The 20758-nt window shown below is 42.2% G+C and overlaps 2 protein-coding genes across 10 annotated transcripts in view; one reads left to right on the forward strand and one right to left on the reverse strand.

Moving 5' to 3' along the window:
- Window positions 1-2237, reverse strand: part of HDLBP (high density lipoprotein binding protein) — a 73205-nt gene extending 70968 nt beyond the window's left edge. For 2 of the 6 annotated variants that reach the window (XM_012755612.2, XM_012755614.2), the window contains exon 1: window positions 2079-2237. The gene's annotated coding sequence lies outside the window, so the exon portion shown is untranslated. The other 4 variants (XM_012755621.2, XM_012755613.3, XM_020288086.2 and 1 more) reach the window with 4 other exon arrangements.
- Window positions 1887-20758, forward strand: part of SEPTIN2 (septin 2) — a 35076-nt gene continuing 16204 nt past the window's right edge. For 2 of the 4 annotated variants that reach the window (XM_020288089.2, XM_020288087.2), the window contains exons 1-4: window positions 2393-2470; window positions 10233-10262; window positions 11467-11587; window positions 20395-20481. In XM_020288089.2, the coding sequence (XP_020143678.1) occupies window positions 10254-10262; window positions 11467-11587; window positions 20395-20481 (217 nt within the window). In that variant the 5' untranslated portion in view covers window positions 2393-2470; window positions 10233-10253. Of the gene's footprint in view, window positions 2120-2392; window positions 2551-10232; window positions 10263-11466; window positions 11588-20394; window positions 20482-20758 lie in introns of those variants that run through there. The other 2 variants (XM_020288088.2, XM_076006127.1) reach the window with 2 other exon arrangements.

A 20758-nucleotide genomic window follows, 5' to 3' on the forward strand; every position in this document is an offset into this window, starting at 1 on the left:
GCACTGGCCCAGGCAGCCACCTCAGCAAGGAGGCATGGAGAGACAACTGCATCCTACAGGTGCTCTCCTTACATCCCTGCACTTTTACCTGAGTGACATTAATTTGACTCAAGGAGAGATGAGGTAAACCCTTAAACAGTGCTTAGCACATAGCAGAACTAACAGTAGTAACAGGAAAGTTTAATCCTCACTGTAAATTATTTAACTGGCTTTCAAATGCTGTCCCTGAGACTAGAGGAAGTATGCTCCATTTTCTCCAAGCCTAAAACTCTCAGGTTGATTGATGGGTGATGTTTCAGACACAGAGATATGGGAATTCAAATAATGGAAGCAATTCTTTTTTTTGAGACAGAGTCTCACTTTGTTACCCAGGCTAGAGTGAGTGCCATGGCGTCAGTTTAGCTCACAGCAACCTCAAACTCCTGGGCCCAAGGGATAGTACTGCCTCAGCCTCCTAAGTAGCTGGGACTACAGGCATGCGCCACCATGCCCGGCTAATTTTTTCTATATATTTTTAGTTGGCCAATTAGTTTCTTTCAAATTTAGTAGAGTCGGGGGTCTCACTCTTGCTCAGGCTGTTTTCGAACTCCTGACCTTGAGTGATCCGCTTGCCTCAAACTGCAAGCTCCCAGTGCTAGGATTACAGGCGTGAGCCACCACGCCTGGGCCCATTCTTAACCAAATACCTTTTCAACTACTTCAAAACACTGCTTCCAAGTATCTTAATATCAAATGCACTGAGTGGATGCAGCCTGCATGCACTCACAGCATTCAAAATGATCAAAATATAAACCAAGGCACTAGGTTTCATCCAATGTTTCAGTATCCGAGGTTTGCTTCCATAAATGAACATTAAGCTTATCCTGTAGTGAAGCACTACCAGCAGCCTCATAAAAAATATCTTGTGATTTACCCAATCTTAATAAGGTTTTCACAAGGTTACCTGCTAAGAAAGTGGCTGATTATCCCTAAGCAGACACCAGAAAAATGTGAAGTCACTGCCTGATGGCTTGGGGTAGCTATGAATATAAAACTCAAAACTGAAGGGCGGATTTTCGTTGTTACTAAACATTACGACTCATCCCATCCCTCCAGACGTTTCATTTGACCATGAACACTGTTTAATAACCGAAACTCAAGTTGATTTCTCCTTTGGTTTTACATGGTATCCAAACACCATATGAAGTCTGACCCCCTCATTTTCTAAGTTCAATGGGGGAGTATACACAGCAGCGAGCCCGGAGCACTCAACCGCTGTGCTAGGGAACTACCCACGAAGACACTGTCACAACATGTCATGGTGTCAGACAGGTCAGGTTCCCAACACCATGCTGGTCACCCCTTTGGGACTCAAAAAGTGTTTCCTTTCAGCCGGGGTAATCTTGGAAGGCTTCCTGTACGAGGGGTATTTGCGCCGGGCCTGGACCTGAGTCTCGGACAGGTTCTGGGCGTCCAGGCCACGCGGGAGAGATAAAGGGGAGCCCCAGGCCGAGGGCACACACCGCGGGCCGGAGCCGCGCACACCGTACCGGGCAGGCCGCAGCCGGGCGCAGCCCCCTCCCGTCCCCGAGCCACGTCGCTGCGAGCTGGCCCGCGGAGCGCTCCCCAGGTCTCACCTCGGGACCCGCACCCGGAGGAAGCTAGGGGCCGCGCCGGCTCCGCCCTCCCCCGCGGGGCGGCGGGCCCCAGCTCGCGCGCAGGAAGGCCACGTCCCCGGGCGGGACGCCCAACTCGATGGTCTGCGCGGGGGCCCGAGCCCCACGTGACCCGCGCGCAGCCAATCCCAGGGAGGCTCCGTACCAACGAGACGACGGCAGCCAGAGGGTAGACCAGCTCCGCGCGACGACTGGCCGCCCCCCGCCCGGCCCCGCTCCGGGGCCCCCAGCTCGGTGCTGCCGCCATCTTCCTGGAGGAGAGGAGCGGAGGCTAAGGCTTCCCTCCCTGGGATCGCTCCGCACTCATGCCACCGCCTGCCCTCCCCCGACCGCCTCTTCTCCTCAGTGCTCACCTAGCTCCTTCTAAAGAAGCGCCCTCCCCCCCACTCTAGTTACCCACCACAAGGCGGAGATTCTCATTACCTGTTCCACTCTTATTAGCGTAAGAAAACCAGGCTCATAAGGTAGGAACTGTGGCGAAACAGGGACAAGCCGCCATCTTGGTAAAGGAGAAGAGGCTACGCTTGACCTCCCCCCCACCCCCAGCCTCTATATGGCCAACCGCCGTGGGAGGGGCACGGCGCCTGCGCAGAGGCGGACAACGAGGCCGAGTCTGGGCCTGCGCACTCGGAGGCCGGCCGCATGGGGGAGGGGAGAAAGGCCGGGGCGCCCTGGGCCAGGAAGGAGTTGGCAAAGGGGTGGAGCAGTTCGATGACGCGATCCGTCTGCGCGCGGGGCGGGGCGCGAGGCGACCGCGGGCGCTGGGCGGGTCCGCGGCAGGGTCAGTCGGCGCCAGTTCTCCGGCTGCTCGGCGGGTGAGTGTCTCCCCAGTGGTTCTGGACGGCTGTTCCCGCCGCCGCGTAGGCGCGAGCTGTGGGCTGACTGTCCCGAGGAGGTGCGGGACGCGACGCCCAGTTTCCCCGTCCCCTCGGGCGGTGGTCGGCCAGCTCCAGGGGGCGCGCGGGTGGGGCGTGGTGGGGGAGGGGTGGCCAGGCCCGGGCTCCGCGGCCCCCGCCCCGGGCTCCCCCCACGGCGGACGCTTCCCGGGGAGCGGGCGGGGCCGGGCGCGGACGCCGGGTCGGGTGTCCGGTGACCCCGTGCTGACCCCGTGGGAACCGCACCTCACAGCCTGAGCACCGGAGTGGGGGCGTAGAGTGCCGTCGAGGTCGGGGAAGTCTGGGCGGGCGTGGAGGGATGATGCGGGTTCGGGTCCGTCGCGCTCTGGTGGGTGTGTGGCCATCTTGTCTGTGTAACGGTGGCATTTCGTCCCCGGGGTGTGGAGGACGCGCCGCCTCCCCCGCCCGCCCGAGGTCCTGCGCTGGCCGCAGAGCGATAAGGGGGCAGAGCGAGGAGGCGCTGTCTGTGCAGGGAGCCTCCTGCAGGAGAGGCGACAAAGGGCTGCACCAGCAGGGAGAAAGGCGGAAAGCCCGGGGTAGGGGACAGTGGGAAGGCCTCAGACCAGGGCTGCGGAAGAGAAGCAAACCTGTGGCCACTGTGGTCTCAGTAAAGTCCTAACTCTGGGGTAGCCCACAGGCCCAGACAGCCACTTTTTTTTTTAAACTTTTATCTTTCTGGCGTCATTTCTTGTCAACACCACCCTAACCCTGTCTGTCCACACACACACACAAACATGACCCAACCACGCTGAGCTTCTTTTAGTTCAAACTGCTGTGGTCTTTTAAAAACCTTTGGCCTTCACAGAAACTTTCCTTCTGTCGGAAACGTAGTTATTATTACCCCACCGTCTCTGCCTTCTGCTTGTCTAGTCCCTGCTCTCTGCTTGGGGATTCAGCCGTGATTAGATTTGCTCCAGGCTGGTTTTGGTGTTCCCCTAATGTTCTAGATAGCAGTTGTCCACTAAACCACTAGTCCTGTGAAGGGCAGGGCATGTGCTAATCATGTCACCCTTACCCATTACCTAGGTTGGTGACCAGCACATGGTAGGCTCTCAAGTTTTTTTTGGCCAGATGTGGTGGCTCACCTGTAATCCCAGCACTTTGAGAGGCCCAAGCAGAAGGATTGCTTGAGGCCAGGCATTGAAGACCAGCCTGGGTAACATAGCAGGACCCGTCTCCACAAAAAATAGAAAAATGAGTTGGGCGTGGTGGCACCTGTAGTCCTAGCTACTTGGGATGCCGAAGCAGGAGAATCACTTGAGCACAGGAGTTCAAGTGATGATCCATAGTGGAGCCATTGCACTCCAACCTGGGGGACAGGGAGACACTGTATCAAAAAAAAAAAGTATTTCTTGAAAGACTCAAATCATTATAATACCTCCAGATACGTTTAAGGTTCCAAAGTAGCCTTGCCATCATAAGGAAAAATATGGTGGTGTAGGGGTTATGAAAGCTGTTTCCCGATGCTTCTAACTTGAGATTCGTTGTTTTCACTGGCTATTTTTGGTAGCTCTCTTTAGAGATTCTTTGCACCACTCAGCAGCCTAACTCAAAATGTGTATCATTACATGTAATCTTGACATTGATCTCCTTCTTGTCTGTAAAAGTAGTCCTGATTTCTTTTCCATTGTCCACCTTGATCTCTCACCAGTGCCACAGCCTACAGTAAAGAACAAGAGCTTTTTAATCAGATCGCATTTTACATTCTGACTGGCTATTGAACTGGCAGGGTAACTTAGGGAAAAGGGGGTGTGGCTTTCCTCTGTCATCATTCATAAATGTGATTCAGGTCCCTTTTTATTCCCAATTCCAAAATAGAGAAACTGCTGTAAAAGAAAAAGTTGTGGGCCAGGCTCGATGGCTCACGCCTATAATCGTAGCACTCTGGGGGAGGCCTAGGCAGGCTGATTGCTAGAGATCAGGAGTTCGAAACCAGCCTGAGCAAGAGCGAGACCCCATCTCTACTATAAATAGAAAGAAATTAGTTAGCCAACTAATATATATAGAAAAAATTAGCCAGGCATGGTGGCGCATGCCTGTAGTCCCAACTACCCTGGAGGCTGAGGCAGAAGGATTGCTTGAGCCCAGGAGTTTGAGGTTGCTGTGAGCTTGGCTGATGACACGGCACTCACTCTAGCCTGGACAACACAGCAAGACTCTGTCTCAGAAAAAAAAAAGAAAAAGTTATGAGTTTTTTTCTGGTGGAAAGGAGACACCAAAACTCATTTGGCAGCAGAATCAAGTTGAGGCCATGTATATAGTCTGTATTTATCCCACTTTTGTGCTAATGGTCATGCATGTCACTGTAGAAAGTTCATTTGATTGTGGGGGTACTATCCGAGACCCTGTTGAAAGTGTTATGTGGTATAGTGTTCATGTACCTTCCTCACATCCAAAGAATCTGAATGCCAAAACCTTCTAAAAACTTTGGATAAGAGATTATGGACCTTCAGGGACTTACTTTACAGGGTCATTTTGTGGATTTGGGATAATGTATATATAAATTTAAGAATAATATATGCTAACAAGTGATAATTCTTGTTTATAAGTATTCCGCTAATACAAATGCCAATAACAAAATATGTTACCAAGAATTGAGTTTTATCCATCTGTTCTTCATCTCTCATCTTTTGTTTTGGGAAAATTGGTGAATTGGGATGGGAATATTGCTCTGTGGAAAAAGGAAGCTGTGAATCAAGAATAAAGAACTTTCAAACAACTTACTTCTGGCATCTGGAATAAGCCTAATCTGAAGGAATAAAATTTTCATTTGACCATATTTTGGAGATTTGGGGGATCTAATTGTGCACCCGAGGTTTAAATTAATCACAGTGCTTACTAGTCTGTTGCTGCACAGGGCATTCTCACTGAAAACCAGTGGTTCAATCATTTTGTATTAGTTAATAGCAAGAGAAAATCCAAATGTGGATCTAAATTATGTTTCAGAGAAAAACTGAATGTGGCAAGTACTCACTAGATGGCAAGAGAAACTTGGTAAAATTAAAGCAAAGTTGAAATGTCAATTTAAGACAAATGATTTCTTCATTTTCCTATACTTGTGCATCAAAATAAAGTCTTGAGTGGGAAGGAACTGATAGGGAAGAGTGAAAGTCACTTTCCTTTCCAGTGGAGTACCCTCAGCTGAACCAAACAGAGGAAAGGGACTGTGGGCAGGCACAAAGTATAGCACTTTCAGGGTGCTCATGTGCAGGTGGTCAGAGCAGACACAGGGTCCTTTTAGTGGTCGGAGCGGCCCAAGGCTCAGTGGGGCTGAGAGGTTCTGTGGCAGTGCAGGAGCAGTGCTCCATGATATTTCTGTGTCACACTGTATTGATTTGGCATCAGACACGTGTAGTAGCTGGTAAGGCAACTGCCCACTCCTTCCCATCAGGCATTTATCCTTCTGTGTGAACTTGCATGTCATTTTATCCAATACTTTAAGGAAAAAAGCCACACCATTAGGGATTTCAGCTAGAATTGGACCAAATTACGGACTAATTTGGAGAAAATAATAATGATTTGATTGATGTAGGACCTGCTTTCTCTCTCCTAAATTTCTTCCTACATGATTGGAGGGTTTTTGTTTTGTTTTGTTTTGTTTTTTAACTATGGTGAATGGCATTTCACCCTCACTTCCATTCCTTGGTAGTCATTGCTAGTACAGAAAGAAATGTTTGACTTATTTGATATCTATCTTATATTCAGTCACCTTACTAAATTATCTTATTCTAGAATTCTTTAACCAAAGTGTTTTCTGTGTATTCCTACCAGCAGAAAAGTTTTGGTTTGTCTTGTTTTCATTTACTTGTTTCAATGTGTTCACTAAACTCGCCAAGGTAACATAAAATAATCATGGTGAAATTTTAATATCTAGGTCTTATTTAGATCCTGATTCAGTTGAAAAAAATGAGAAAGTTGAAAAATGTGAATACTGATTGGATATTCGATTACATTAAAGGATTAGGTACAGATAATGATTTGTCTTATTTAGGAGCCCTTATTTTTAAACATGCATACGGATGTATAAATGAAATGTTACACCTGGTATGTGCTTCATAGTAATCCAGGGGCAGTGTTGGAGGATGTGGGGATAGATGAAATAGTATTGGCCTTGAATTGCTGGATAGTGGATGTTTCATGGGGGTTTTGTAGTTTTGCTTTTGTATATGTTTGAAATTTTTCATGTAAGTGTTTTAAAATAATTATGATAATGGATATTCTGCCTAATTATTGATTGTAATTTAAATAGATGTAGCATTCCATTGTTTAAAGAAAGGAATTTGCCATTGGTTTTCAGAAATTTCCTGAAATTATGTTTAAGCAGTTTCCTCATTTAGTGTTTTCATCAGGGTTAGTTGCCAGATTGTACAGTACGCCTCATCAGCGTCTGCACAAGTGGCCTTTTCCCTTTCATTTGTTGTTGAAATGGCTGATATTGATATATGCTTTTGATACATTTGTGGAATCTAATTGCTAGCAAATATTAAGATTTTTTGTGTTTATATTTATGAGTGAGATTGAACTATGGTATTCATTAGTTCTTTTTACGTCTCCATTTGGGTTTTTTATTAAAATTGCTATCATGACAAAATAAATTGGAATGTTCCCCTTTAGGCTTGGAAGAGGTAAATGACACTGGCATTTTCTGTTCAGGATTAGATGGGATTCATCTCTAATTCCATCAGGTCTTGGTCCTTTTTGTTGATGTGTCTTTAATCAATTGCTTAGTGGTATTGTTCCAGGAAGGTTTTCCAGTTTGGGGGATTTAAAAAAAATTGTTTACAGAGGGGGGTCTCACTCTGTTGTCCAGGCTGGAGTGCAGTGGTGTGATCATAGCTCACTGCAGCTGAAATCCTGGCTCAAGCAATCCGTGCCCGGCCTCAAGTTATTTTTTATCTTTTTCCCTCCTAGTTTAAACAGATTGTGATTCGAAAACATTGACACAAAATGTCTCTTTGAAAATTTGTTTAGACTTTTTTGTAGATATATGACTTTTAAAAATGTTTTTTTAATTTCTTCTCTTTATTGATTCACGGTTCTCTGTTAAATTTATTGGCTGTAATACTCAATTCTTCTCTGCCCTTGCGCATATTATGTTTATGCAGTCCAATTCTAAGAGAAATATTTAAAGTTTCCCACTTGAATTGTATTTTTCTTAAGTTAAGCTTGTATTTTTCCTGAGTATTTACCTGCAATAATTATTTAAATATACAGGCTTATGAATGTTATATCTTCCTTATAAGTTGTTCCTTTTACCATCTTCATTTAATGTGCCTGTTCTTCTGATTAGTTATTTTTACTTTAAGTCCTGCCTTGGATTTAATAATGTGTCTCCTACTCTGTTTGCACAAGGTAGTATTTTCATTCTGTCCCTTTTTTTTTTTTTTTTGAGACAGAGTCTCGCTTTGTTGCCTAGGCTAGAGTGAGTGCCATGGCGTCAGCCTAGCTCACAGCAACCTCAAACTCCTGGGCTCAAGCAATCCTGCTGCCTCAGCCTCCCAAGTAGCTGGGACTACAGGCATGCGCCACCATGCCCGGCTAATTTTTTCTATATATATTAGTTGGCCAATTAATTTCTTTCTATTTATAGTAGAGACGGGGTCTCATTCTTGCTCAGGCTGGTTTTGAACTCCTGACCTCGAGCAATTCGCCCGCCTCAGCCTCCCAGAGCACTAGGATTACAGGCGTGAGCCACCACGCCCGGCCTCTGTCCCTTTTTTTGAGACTTTCTTTGTTACTTTGTTTTAAGCATGTTCTTCTACATAGCTAAGAGCGGGGCTGGGTTTTTGGTTGTTCTGTTGTTAGCCTAATCTATCTCTTTTTTTTTTCTTTCTTTCTTAGAGACAGGGTCTCGCTCTATTGCCCAGGCTGGGGTCAGTGGTGTGATCATAGCTCACCAAAACCTCTAACTCTGGGGTCAAGTGATCCTCCTCCCTCGGCCTCCCAAGTAGCTGGGACTACAGGTGTGTGCCACAGTGCCCAGCTAAGTTTTAAATTCTCTGTAGAGACAAGGTCTCATTGTGTTGCTCAGACTGTTCTCTAACTCCTGGGCTCCAGGGATTCTCCCTCCTCAGCCTCCCAACATGTTGGGATTACAGGCGTGAGCCAACGAGCTAGGCCCTGTCTCCTCTTTTAAGAGGAGAATTTGTTTCTTTCACATTTATACTGATGACTGATATACTTAAATTTTATCCCTTGTGCCTTGATTTTAGGGTTACTATTGATTTTGTTTCCTGTTGTTCCTTTTCCATATTTTTGCTGGTTTGATCAACTTGCTGTTCCATATTTTTTTCCTAATTTGGAAGTTCGACTGTAATTTTTCTTTAATGATTACCTTTCATAATCAGATACTTATCTCTTTATTTGAAGACAAGATGCCAACTCATTCTCCTGCCAAAACTGTCTATACTCTATCCTACCCTTTCCCTTAAGGTGGTTTTAATTCTGTTCTTTCACCCTTGCCCCCAACTTTTAGGTTTTGCTGAGGTAGTTTAATATTTTTAATTCTAGACTATAACAGGGATTTTCCTGGGGTGTTCTTTCTAGTCAAGTGACCTTAATTTAGTACTGTCTTACACACAGTCCCAGAGAGTTAGTTAATGTATAGACGCTGGTCTTTGGTTTTCTCAGGAACATTTTTTTCTTCATTATTTCTTTATTTTCCTCTATATATCCCTTTTTCTCCTGTGGGAACTCTTATTGTTAACGAGGTAGGTAAGGCCAGTAAAAGGAGAACCAGGACAATGACCTAAATGTTCTATGCGATTCCATACTGCAGAGTTAAAGGCTCATGAATCCCATTGCTGTCTTACCTTCCTAAATCAAGGCAGGGATTGGAAGGCCCTCACATTGGGAGTGGGGGGACCTCATTTCTTTAAAGGTAGTTGGAAACATTTCCATTCAAATGAACGGTGTACAGTATTCACAATGTTAAGGTTTGGAGAGAAAAATAGGGAGACAAGATAGTGTATGAAGGTTTCTGATAAGTTTCTAACCTCCAGAGGGAATAAAGTTTGACTATAGTCGTCTCTCTTGATGTTGTTACTGAAAGTTGGCCAATCGACTCCATGTTTCCCAAAGCTTCAGGGTTTATAAAATTTGTATAAAAATCCTGCATATCTCTAAAACCATTGTCACACTTCTGAAATGCTCAGATGCCTTCGGTCCTTTATCCTTTATTTATAAATGTAGTTCACATTGCTCCCTGTGGCCCACAGTCAAAATCTAGTTCTCATGTAGCTCTGGGAATCTCCAACAGATGGTAAACGTGTTCAGGTTATGGCATCCGAGGTAAGGGCATCCCTTCCTCATTGAAACGTTTAAGAGAGAGAAGGGAAATTACCGTAATTCCAGAGGTGAGGGGAGTTTGTCTTTTTCATCCATTGTGTCCCTAGTGCCTGGCATGTACTGAGTACTGAAAAAGTTTGAATATTGGTTAAAATATGGAATGTTCACATATATGTATATGTGTACATATGTGTACCGGTTGCTTTCATCAACTTCTAATTTTTAAAATCTGATGTATCTTTATAATGAGAGAGAATTGTTTCATCATTCATGGGGAATTATTTGAGGTAATCCAGAAGCCAAGTGAAACAGAAGCCATTGATTCCTATGTGTCAGTCTTTTAACAGCTCAAGTCATACAGTTAAATATGTGTGTGTGGTTTTTTTCTTAACAGATAAACGAAACTTCACAAAAGATGTCTAAGGTAAGATCACACTTCAATTTATAGTATAAAGAGAAAGTGCTTTATGTTTTTAGACCTTTTATAGTCAAGATTTATATGATTCATTGTTTTCTTTTTTCTGTTTTTGTTTGTTTGGTTGGTTTTTTAGACAAAGTGTCACTCTGTTGCCCAGGCTAGAGTGCCATGGCATCAGCCTAGCTCATAGCAACCTCAAACTCCTGGGCTCAAGCAATCCTGCTGCCTCAGCCTCCCGAGTAGCTGAGACTACAGGCATGCGCCACCATGCCCGGCTAATTTTTTTCTATATATTTTTAGTTGGCCAATTAATTTCTTTCTATTTTTTTAGTAGAGACAGGGTCTCGCTCTTGCTCAGGCTGGTTTCTAACACCTGACCTTGAGCGATCCTCCCGCCTCAGCCTCCCAGAGTGCTAGGATTACAGGTGTGAGCCACCACACCCAGCCAATTCATTATTTTTGATACAACTAATATATTTGATTCATTAAGATGAAGGGGTCTAATTGTCATCCTAAAAGCTTTGAGCTTTCTGTTTTTTCAGGCTTCTATTCTCTTTTTTCTAAATACATCAATTACAGTCCATTTATCCTCCTTAGATCATTCCCATCAGACCAAATAATAATTTAAAATTCTAATAATTTATTAGGATGGAATTGATGGGGCTCTCAGATTTGATAGATTGGTTTGGAACAGCCCTTGCAAGTTAGCCCAGAGCCCTGAGATAAATTCGTCTAAAAGACATACACTGAGAAAAGTGGAGCTTATGGTTAAAATTACAAGATTATTATTTCTATTTGCCTTTCATTTTTGAGTCTGTGGGTGTTCTTTACCACCCCGTGTAATCATATTGATTTTTGCTTTATATATAACTACTAGTGTGGAACACAGATAAGCAATAAAGGAGATAAAAATTAGCCATTATTCTCCCAGCCAGAAATAGCCATTGTTAACATTTCATGTAAATCCTTTTTATACCTGTACTGTCAGTTTTCTGACAGAATTAAGACTTTTTGTACCTGTTGATTTATCTGTATGTATATATTTTTAATTTGTGAGAGTGGCTGATACTTTTTGTCACATGTTTAACTGATATGTCTTAAAAGCAACTATGGTCTTAAAAGCTGATATGTCTGATATGTCTTAAAAGACTTAAAAACTGATATGTCTTAAAAGCAACTAAGTCTTTTTTTTATTTTAATCCTGTTTTAGCAACAACCAACTCAGTTTATAAATCCAGAAACTCCTGGCTATGTTGGATTTGCAAATCTTCCCAATCAAGTACACCGAAAATCAGTGAAAAAAGGTTTTGAGTTCACACTGATGGTGGTCGGTAAGAAATTAATTTATATTCTCAAACTTATTAAACAGATATCTCCTTTTCCCAACCTATGGAGTATAATAGCATGACCTATAAAGTAAGAGGAAAATTTCTTTGTTGGCAGAATCAAATATTCTGGGAATTTAAAAATATATATATTTTTTAGAAAATTTTACTCAGAAGTAAAATTATAATTTTTCTATTACTTCCTTATTTATGCGTATGAAAAGGTTTTACTGTTTTTGTGGCTGCTGGCCTCCAGTGACCCTTGCCTCGTGGTATTCACAACCTTCCTAGACCCTCCCACATTGGATAGAGTTTACCTCTGTAACCAGCAGGGCCTGTGGAGATGAAGATGTGAGACTTCCTGAGACTAGGTCATAAAAAACATTGTGGCTCCCACCTTGCCTTCTCTTGAATTAGTCACTCTGGGGGAAACCAGCTGCCATGTTGAGAGGACACTCAAACAGCCTTATAAGAAAGTCCTCCTTGCCAATAACTGAAGCCTGCCAATGGTATGTAAATAACCCATTTCAGGAACATCTTCCAGCCCCCATTAAGCCTTCTGAGGAATAACTGGCATTCAAGCTGACACACTGACTACAACCTTATGACAGACCCCAAGCCAGAACCACGCAATTTTAGACATTCCCAAATTCCTCACCCAAAACGTCTGCAAGATAATGTTTATGGATGTTATAGGCCTCTAAGTTTTGTAGTAATTGTTACATATTAGCAGACAACTAATATAATCATATTTAATTAGAATTATGTTTGTTTAATTACCATTTAAAAAATTAATAACTCCTAAAATTTCAGTGGTGGACTTCCCAGCCTCTAGAACTATATGAAATAAATTTATTTTCCTTTTTAATTACCTAATCTGTGATATTCTGTTGTAGCAACACAAAACAGACTAAGAGAAGCCCTCCTAACATGAATAACTAGAAGATTGGACAAAATATATGAAACAGCTCCTTTAACATATTGGACCACAGGCAATGCAGGATTTTGATCCTTAAGTGAAAGAAAGCAAATTATATGACTATAAAGTCACTCTGGCTTTCTGCCATTTACCTGCGCTGCCATGGGGAAAGTAAATCAGGAGCACAGCGGTCTCACAGGGCTGAGGTGACAGATCACAGCTCAGGGACACTGACATGACTGGGACCTGTGATATTGGGGCAGAGTTCCATAAAAGATAAAGAACTCCAGAAATATGCACTAGCGATCCTATTGAAACCTTGGCTGAACAAACAGCATATGAGTGGGGGTAAGATTCCATGAAGCTGGATCATATATAACCAGGAGACTGTAAACCGAACTGGAGACTGCTCAGGATCAGAGAGCTCATGTGGCAGGGAAATGTTTGTGCTTCAGTCATCCAAACGAGAAATTTTACTAAATGCGCAGGCTATTTAGTAGAAATTCCAGAAAATTTTGGCCTGGGAGTAGGCTCAGCTAGACATAAAGGCTGTTCTAAAGCCTCCCAGACAATGCTCATAAATAAGCCTCGAAAGGATCAAGTTCATTGGCAAATAGTTAACTACTTGCTAGGGCAGAGTGATAACATTAAACTCAGACATCAAAATCCAAGCATTTACAGTGTAACATTTATAATATCTAACATCTAATAAATTCTGTGGTGTCAAAGAAGCAAAAAAAATGTACATAATCAGGAGAAATATCAGATAATAGAAACAGATCCAGAGATGATAGAATTGGCAAACAAGAACTCTTACTATTTTAAATGTGCTCCTGTATTTAAAGGAAAACATGAATGTAATGAGATAAATGGAAAATACAAAAAAAAATCAAGTTGAACTTCTAAAGATTAAAATACAACATCTGAAATGAAAAATTTTCAGGATAGGCCTAACGGCAGATTACACAGTACAGAGAAAAAGGGCAAACGAAGGTATCTAAACTAAAGTACAAAAGCCAGGCGCAGTGGCTCATGCTTGTAATGCCAGCAATTCAGAAACTGAGGCAGGAAGATCACTTGAGGCCAGGAATTTGAGGCTAGCCTGGACAACATAGTCAGACCTGTCTCTACAAAAAATTTTTTAAAAAGTTAGCTGAGTGTGGTAGCACGTACCTATAGTCCTAGCTATTTGGGAGGCCAAGGCAGAGAATTGCTAGAACCTAGATATTGGATGTTACAGTGAGATATGATCATACCACTGTGTTCCAGCCTGGGCAACAGAGTGATACCCTGTCTGAAAAATAAATAAGTAAACAGACTATAAAGCGCAGAAAAGGAAAAGCTGGAAAAAGAACAAGAACTTGAATAAGACTTCAGTGGCCTCTAGTACACTATAAGCAGTCCTAATAGATAATTATATTCACAGAGAAGAAAGAGGGGCAAAAAATTTATCAAAAAATGAGGCCCAGAAATTGTCCAAAGCTGGTGAAGATTGTAAATGCATAAATCCAAGAAGCTCAACAAATACGAGGCCACGTAAATATGAATGTAAAGAAAACTGCACCAAGACACATTATAACAATTTGCCAGAAACTACTGGTGAAACGCTAAGTATACTAAACCTAAAGAAAAGCTAAGCAGATGAAGAGAAAAGTCTGAGAAGTAACTAGAACAAAGAGAGGAAACATTACTTACAGAGAATCAAGGTTAGAATGACCACTGACTTATCAGAAACAATACTTTATAAATGAAGCAATCCTCTATAAGGGAATGACATTTTTAAAGTACTGAAGGAATAAAACCATCAGACTAGAATTCTGTGTTCATCACAAATATCCTTTAAAAATGAAGATGAAATAAAGATACTTTCAGGCAGATAAGCTAAGAGGATCTGTCACTGTCAGACCTGCACTGCAAGAAAGATGAAATGAAGTTCTTCTGGTTAAAAGGATTCCAGATGGAAATTCGATCTATGTTAAGGAATGGAGAGCACTGTAAATGGCAAATATGTTGATAAATACAAAAGATTTTTCTGGCATTTTAATTTCTTTCAAAGATAGTTGACTGTTTAGAACAAAAATAACATCTGGAAATAAAATTAATAAGGATAGCACAGAGGACAGGAAGAAGAATAGAAAGAAGTGTACTGTTGTAAACATCACGTTTGATGTGAAGTGATGGAATGTCATTTAAATGAAGACTGCTGTGTTAATGGTGAATGTCGTAAACTCCAAAGCAACCACTAAAAAACCAAGCATTGGGCTAAAAGCCAATAGCATTGATAAACTAGAATACAGAATTAAGTACTCAGTCCACAAGAAGGCAGGAAAAGGAAAGAAAAGAGATGAGACTAATAGAAAAAAGATGGCAAATTCATAGACCTGGCACAGCCATGTCAACAGTTGTATGTAAATAGACTAAAACACCCCAAGTAAAAAGCAGAGATAATCAGAATGGGTAATGACCTTATATTGTCTACAAAAAACCATTTTCAATGTACAAACAAAATAAGTTAAAAAATAAAATAGTGAAAAGCTATACAAACCCCAATCATAAGAAAGCTGAAGCGGCTGTGTTAATACAGGCAGAATAGGCTTCCAGTCTGCTCTTGAAATGTTACCAAAGATAAAGAAGTGTGCATCATAATGGTAAAGGGATCAATCAGCTCAGCAAAACACACAGAGCTCCAAAACACATGATGCAAAATCTGATAGAAGAAAGAGAAATCTAGGCCGGGCGCGGTGGCTCACGCCTGTAATCCTAGCACTCTGGGAGGCCGAGGCGGGCGGATTGCTCAAGGTCAGGAGTTCAAAACCAGCCTGAGCGAGACCCCGTCTCTACCATAAAAATAGAAAGAAATTAATTGGCCAACTAATATATATAATATAAAAATCAGCCGGGCATGGTGGCTCGTGCCTGTAGTCTCAGCTACTCGGGAGGCTGAGGCAGGAGGATCGCTTGAGCCCAGGAGTTTGAGGTTGCTGTGAGCTAGGATGACGCCACGGCACTCACTCTAGCCTGGGCAAGAAAGCGAGACTCTGTCTCAAAAAAAAAAAAAAAAAAAAAAAAAAAAAAAAAAGAAAGAGAAATCTAAACAGGAATTTTAAACATGCCTATCTTGTAGTATATAAAACAGAAAATCAGTGAGGTTATAGAATTTTTTTCTTTACCTGGTGACAAGGTCTCATTCTGTTTCCCAGGCTAGAGTGCAGTTGTGTCATCATAGCTCACTATAACCTCAATTTCTGGGCTCAAATGATCCTCCTGCCTCAGCCTCCCAAAGTGCTGGTCTAATTAGCCACACCCAGCTAATTTTAAAATTTACCTTCTTAATAGTTATGACCCTTCGGTCCCACTCATAGATATTTACCCAAGAGAAATGAAAATGTCAACAGATTCTACTCTGTGTTAGACCAGAAAATTAAAAAAAAAAAAAATGAAAGGCTGGGTGCGGTGGCTCACACTTGTTATCCTAGCACTTTGGGAGGCCAAGGCAGAAGAATTGCTTGAGGCCAGGAAGTTGAGGTTGTAGAAACCAGCCTGACCCACATAGCAAGACCCTGTTTCTACAAAAAATTTAAAAGTTAGCCAGACATGGTGGTACACTCCTGTAGTCCCAGCTATGTGGGAAGTTGAGACAGGAGGATCACTTGAGTCCAGGAGTTGTAGGTTACAGTGAGCTCTGATGACACCACTTTACTCTAGCCCAAGTGACAGAGAGAGACCCTGTCTCTAAAGCAAAACAAAAATAAACAAAAGGAAAATGTCCACAGAGACTTGAATATGAATGTTCATGCCACTTTTCTCAAAGTAACCCCAAACCGGAACAGCACTGATGTCTAACAGCAGGAGAGTGGGTTAACAAATGGTGGTGTGTCCACACAGTGGAATATTGCTCAGCAGTACAAAGAAGCCTCGGATACAATACCATGGATTAATCTCAGAGGTATGCTGAGCAGAGACAGCCAGGCACGAAACAGACCATGTGTTTGACACCATTTATGTGAAGTGTTAGAATAAGCAAAGCCAATCTGTAGTGAAAGAAAGCAGATTGGTGTTTGTCTGCAGTGGGGCTGGAGTGGGTGAAATTGACTAAGTTATACATTGGAATTTTTTTTTTGAAGCAGGGTAGGTGTTTAATGAATTCAGGTTTAGTACAGAGGCTGCCATTGGAATACATTGGGATTCTTTAGGGTCATGGAAATACTCTTATCATGAGTGGAGTTGGGTTACCTTGAAGCATGTACTTTTGTCAAAACTAATTAAACACTGCAGTTCAAATGGGTATATTTTAATACATGTAAATTATACCTCAATAAAGTCGATTTAAAAGAAAGCAGGTAAGGAGTTGAGAGTTAGATAGGTTGTGAAAAACAGAGCTAGAACATTAACCACAAAAACCCACAACTTTTAAATTGTACTATTAGCTCAAGCAAAGTGGTATTTCAGGAAAACATCAGTGTATATAACTGATAAATGAGAAATTATTGAAGAGGAAAGCCATAGTTTTTTAGATTGTGACAGACTTCTAAACAAACAGGCAAGTTCACAAAATGCCTGATCAATGCAAACAAATTACAAATGTTTGGGCAACAGTCTTCAAGGGGTTCTATAACCACAGATGACTGGTTTAGAGACGTGAGTGAAGGAAGCCCAGTGGGAGATTGTCCGTGAGAGAACTTGGTGACCGTGTTGCTGAAGATTCTTGTCAAATGGTGACCACTTGTATTAAATTGTTATCTCAGTCACATTTATGTTGGATGACGGCTTAATTTATTAATATAAGAAAAGCAAGATTAAAAATACGCAGCTTATTGTCAGATGTATTACCTGACAGAAAGTTAATAGGTTGTTAGTATGATCAAATTCTCGAGAAGATCACAGAACAAGCACCTGAGAACTAAGCTAAGAAAATGAAAATTGGCCTTTAAGCCAAAATATGCTGGTGTCAGTGTGGCTGTGAGCATGTGTGTGATGTGGGTATTCCGTCCTAAGGGCATACAAGCCTGGGGTGGCAGTGGGACCTTGGTGGGGCCTGTGTGACCTCACTTGCTCTCAGCGCCTCCCTGCCATTGTGTCCAGCTCTGAGAGGAGTTGTTTGGATGAGTAAAAAAGCTGACCACTTAGACTTCTACTGGTCTGGGGCCTCCTGAAAAAGGCCCTCGTTGCATGTTTGAGAAAGCAGTTTCATGATCTCTTGTTGCACGAAAATCGAAAAAATTAATGTGAAGAGAGATTTCCCCAGATCCAGAAGCTTTTTTTTTTCTCCTTAGCATTGCTGGCTTAGCCTAAATTTTGCCATTTTATTTTTTAGCCTAGGTTTTAAAAACTCGAAACTTCAGATTCAAATCTAAAACTGAATGTGACAATTTGCCTGATGGCATTTAACTTTTTCTTACCCTGTGTATATTTTTTATTGTGATACCACTGTGCCTAATACTGTTGTATTTCTTTGTAATCAAGAAACTATGGGCCATTTTGTAAACTCTGAATACTTCCCATCTTTGCTATCACAAGTTTTATTTATTTATTTATTTATTTAATTTTTTTTGAGACAGAGTCTCACTTTGTTGCCCAGGCTAGAGTGAGTGCCGTGGTGTCAGCCTAGCTCACAGCAACCTCAAACTCCTGGGCTCAAGCAATCCTGCTGCCTCAGCCTCCCAAGTAGCTGGGACTACAGGCATGCGCCACCATGTCCGGTTAATTTTTTGTATATATATTAGCTGGGACTATAGGCATGCACCACCATGCCCAGCTAATTTTTTCTATATATATATTAGTTGGCCAAGTAATTTCTATTTATAGTAGAGACTGGGCCTCACTCTTGTTCAGGCTGGTTTCAAACTCCTGACCTCGAGCAATCCACCCGCCTCAGCCTCCCAGAGCGCTAGGATTACAGGCGTGAGCCACCACGCCCAGCCAGCTATCACAAGTTTTAAAGGATAACTACATTAATTCTGGCACTTAAAAATTTTTTTTGTTACGATTGTAGACTAAAACACACCCCATTGTGTTTTGGATGGTGCTGGATTTATACCAACCCAAATCTCTCCTCCTGTGTCTTGTTCCCCCAGTTATTGACACCCATTTGCAAGATCCCTGGCCAGGACGGAGTCACTAGTGAAGGTGGAGCAGGGCTGGGCACTCTCAGGAATTCAGCCCAAGAGGTGCATCATGTTCTGAGTTCACAAGCAAATCATGTATACCCTTAAAATTAAGATTTATGACTTGGAAGTAGCCAGTGAGAGATTACGACTGCTTTTTTAAAAGAAGCTGTCGCAGATGCCTTTGCTCACCTGTCTTCTGTGGACAGCGTCCTTCTCAGCTGTTGCCTGCAGCTGTCGCCACTCTGGGTGATGAGAGGGCGTGCGCTGGTTTGCCTGTCCTCTCCCTGCTAGCTGCCAGGCTCTGTGGGAGCAAGGACTTTCTGTTCCATGTCACATCCCAGTGCCTAGCCCTGTGCCAGGCACACAGAAAATACTTGGCAAATATTTGCAGAATCCCCTTTAAATGGAGTAAAAATGTAAAGGAGCATTGCTGGACAGTTTATTAAAAGGATAACTCGATGGTGGGATAGTAGGAATTTTCTGTTTTCACATTCAACACACAATTCTAGTTTTGTCCTTTTCATCTATGAAAATTGCAATCTAAAGTGCAGGCCTAATTTTGTATATCTCTACACGTTTCATACTCACTTATTCTTGATTTTCCCAGAAATAGACTTTTTGTTATACCCTCTAAAGATTCAAAACCAGTTGTCGATTTTTGCTTTGTTTTGCTTTGTTTTGCTTTGTTTTTTAAGAAATGGGATCTCACTATGTTTCCCAGGGTGGTCTCAAACTCCCAGGCTGGAGCGATCCTCCCACCTCAAGCCTCCTGAGTAGCTGGGGCTGTTGCACTACTGTTCGCAGAAACATTGATTTTAAAAACAGATACATACTTACGCTGTACAGGATTTAGCAGAGGGAGGATCAAACTGAGATGTCCAGGGGACAGTCCAGTGCCAAATGCTACCTAGTACTAAGGTCAGAAGTACCTCTCCATGCAAAATTAACCCTTAGATGATAACTTACAGTGAAGCAATAGAATTTGTTTATGCTTCCTTCAAATGTAAAGTTTATTTTGGTATTTTGCATCTTCTTTGAAGTTAAATTTCAAATATGCAGAATATATAGTTAGAATAGTTGAATAGGTACACTTAACTTGTTAAATGGATGGATATGTGTTGCCTGAATTGGTCATGTTATACTCAGTGGTGTGAGCAGGGAGGTTGCCTGATATGTGACAGTTGCCAATGATGGGAAACGGCAGTGTGTAAAACAGGAAAAGACAGGGTGGCAGCATGTTAGAAGGGGAAGGTTGCAGAGTAAATGTGTGCAGGTAAGTCCACCAGACAACAGGCTCTGTCCTTACTCTTTACCACAGCTCTGAGAGCAGAAGCACTGTTGACATGGTTGGATAGGTATGTTTGGTTTTCTGGAAATATGATAGGCTTAATGATGAGCAGAACTTAAAATTGAAAACCTGCTTTGCATTCTATTTGTCATAAAATAAAGACCAAACTCTAAAGTTCATTCCACACATTTGTGAAGAGATGAAATTGTGTTTCTGATAGTACGTCGTACAGTTCTGGAGTTCCACACACCCAAGCTCAAATTGCGACCCTGCTCTGGTTAGCTCTCTGATCTTGGGCAGCTTATGGAGCTTTGAGCGTCCATTTCTCCTCTGTGAAACAGGGATGGTAGGGGTAGTACCTAATTCATAGTCATCGGATGGAGTACAGAGAATGATGTTTGTGAGGTTCTTAACCTGATACCAGGCATTTCGTAAACACTCAGCATATTTAACTGTCACATAGATAAGGTCATGACAGAGTTTTCATTTTCTTTTAAAGGAGAATCAGGTCTAGGAAAATCGACTCTTATAAATAGCCTCTTCTTGACTGATCTCTACCCAGAAAGAATCATACCTGGAGCTGCAGGTAAAAAAAAATTCCTAAGTTACTGTAAGTGTGATTCTACTTGCAGTTGCTAAAGTGTGCATGGTTAATGTTTTATGCCTTAGCTCTGTGTTCTGTTTGTTCTTGTTCAGCTTTGACTACAAGGAAAATATCACTTAGGTGGGGAAATATACTGCACCCGAGGTCTTTGGAGCTTGGTTGTAGATTTTCTCTGACACACATTCATGGATCCATCCTCTCTGAGTGTTTTTCTTTGCCTGAAAAATATACTTTCTGGTTGTGTTACACATTTGATGGC

The sequence above is a fragment of the Microcebus murinus genome, chromosome 8 (assembly GCF_040939455.1).
Source record: "Microcebus murinus isolate Inina chromosome 8, M.murinus_Inina_mat1.0, whole genome shotgun sequence".
NCBI lineage: Eukaryota > Metazoa > Chordata > Mammalia > Primates > Cheirogaleidae > Microcebus > Microcebus murinus.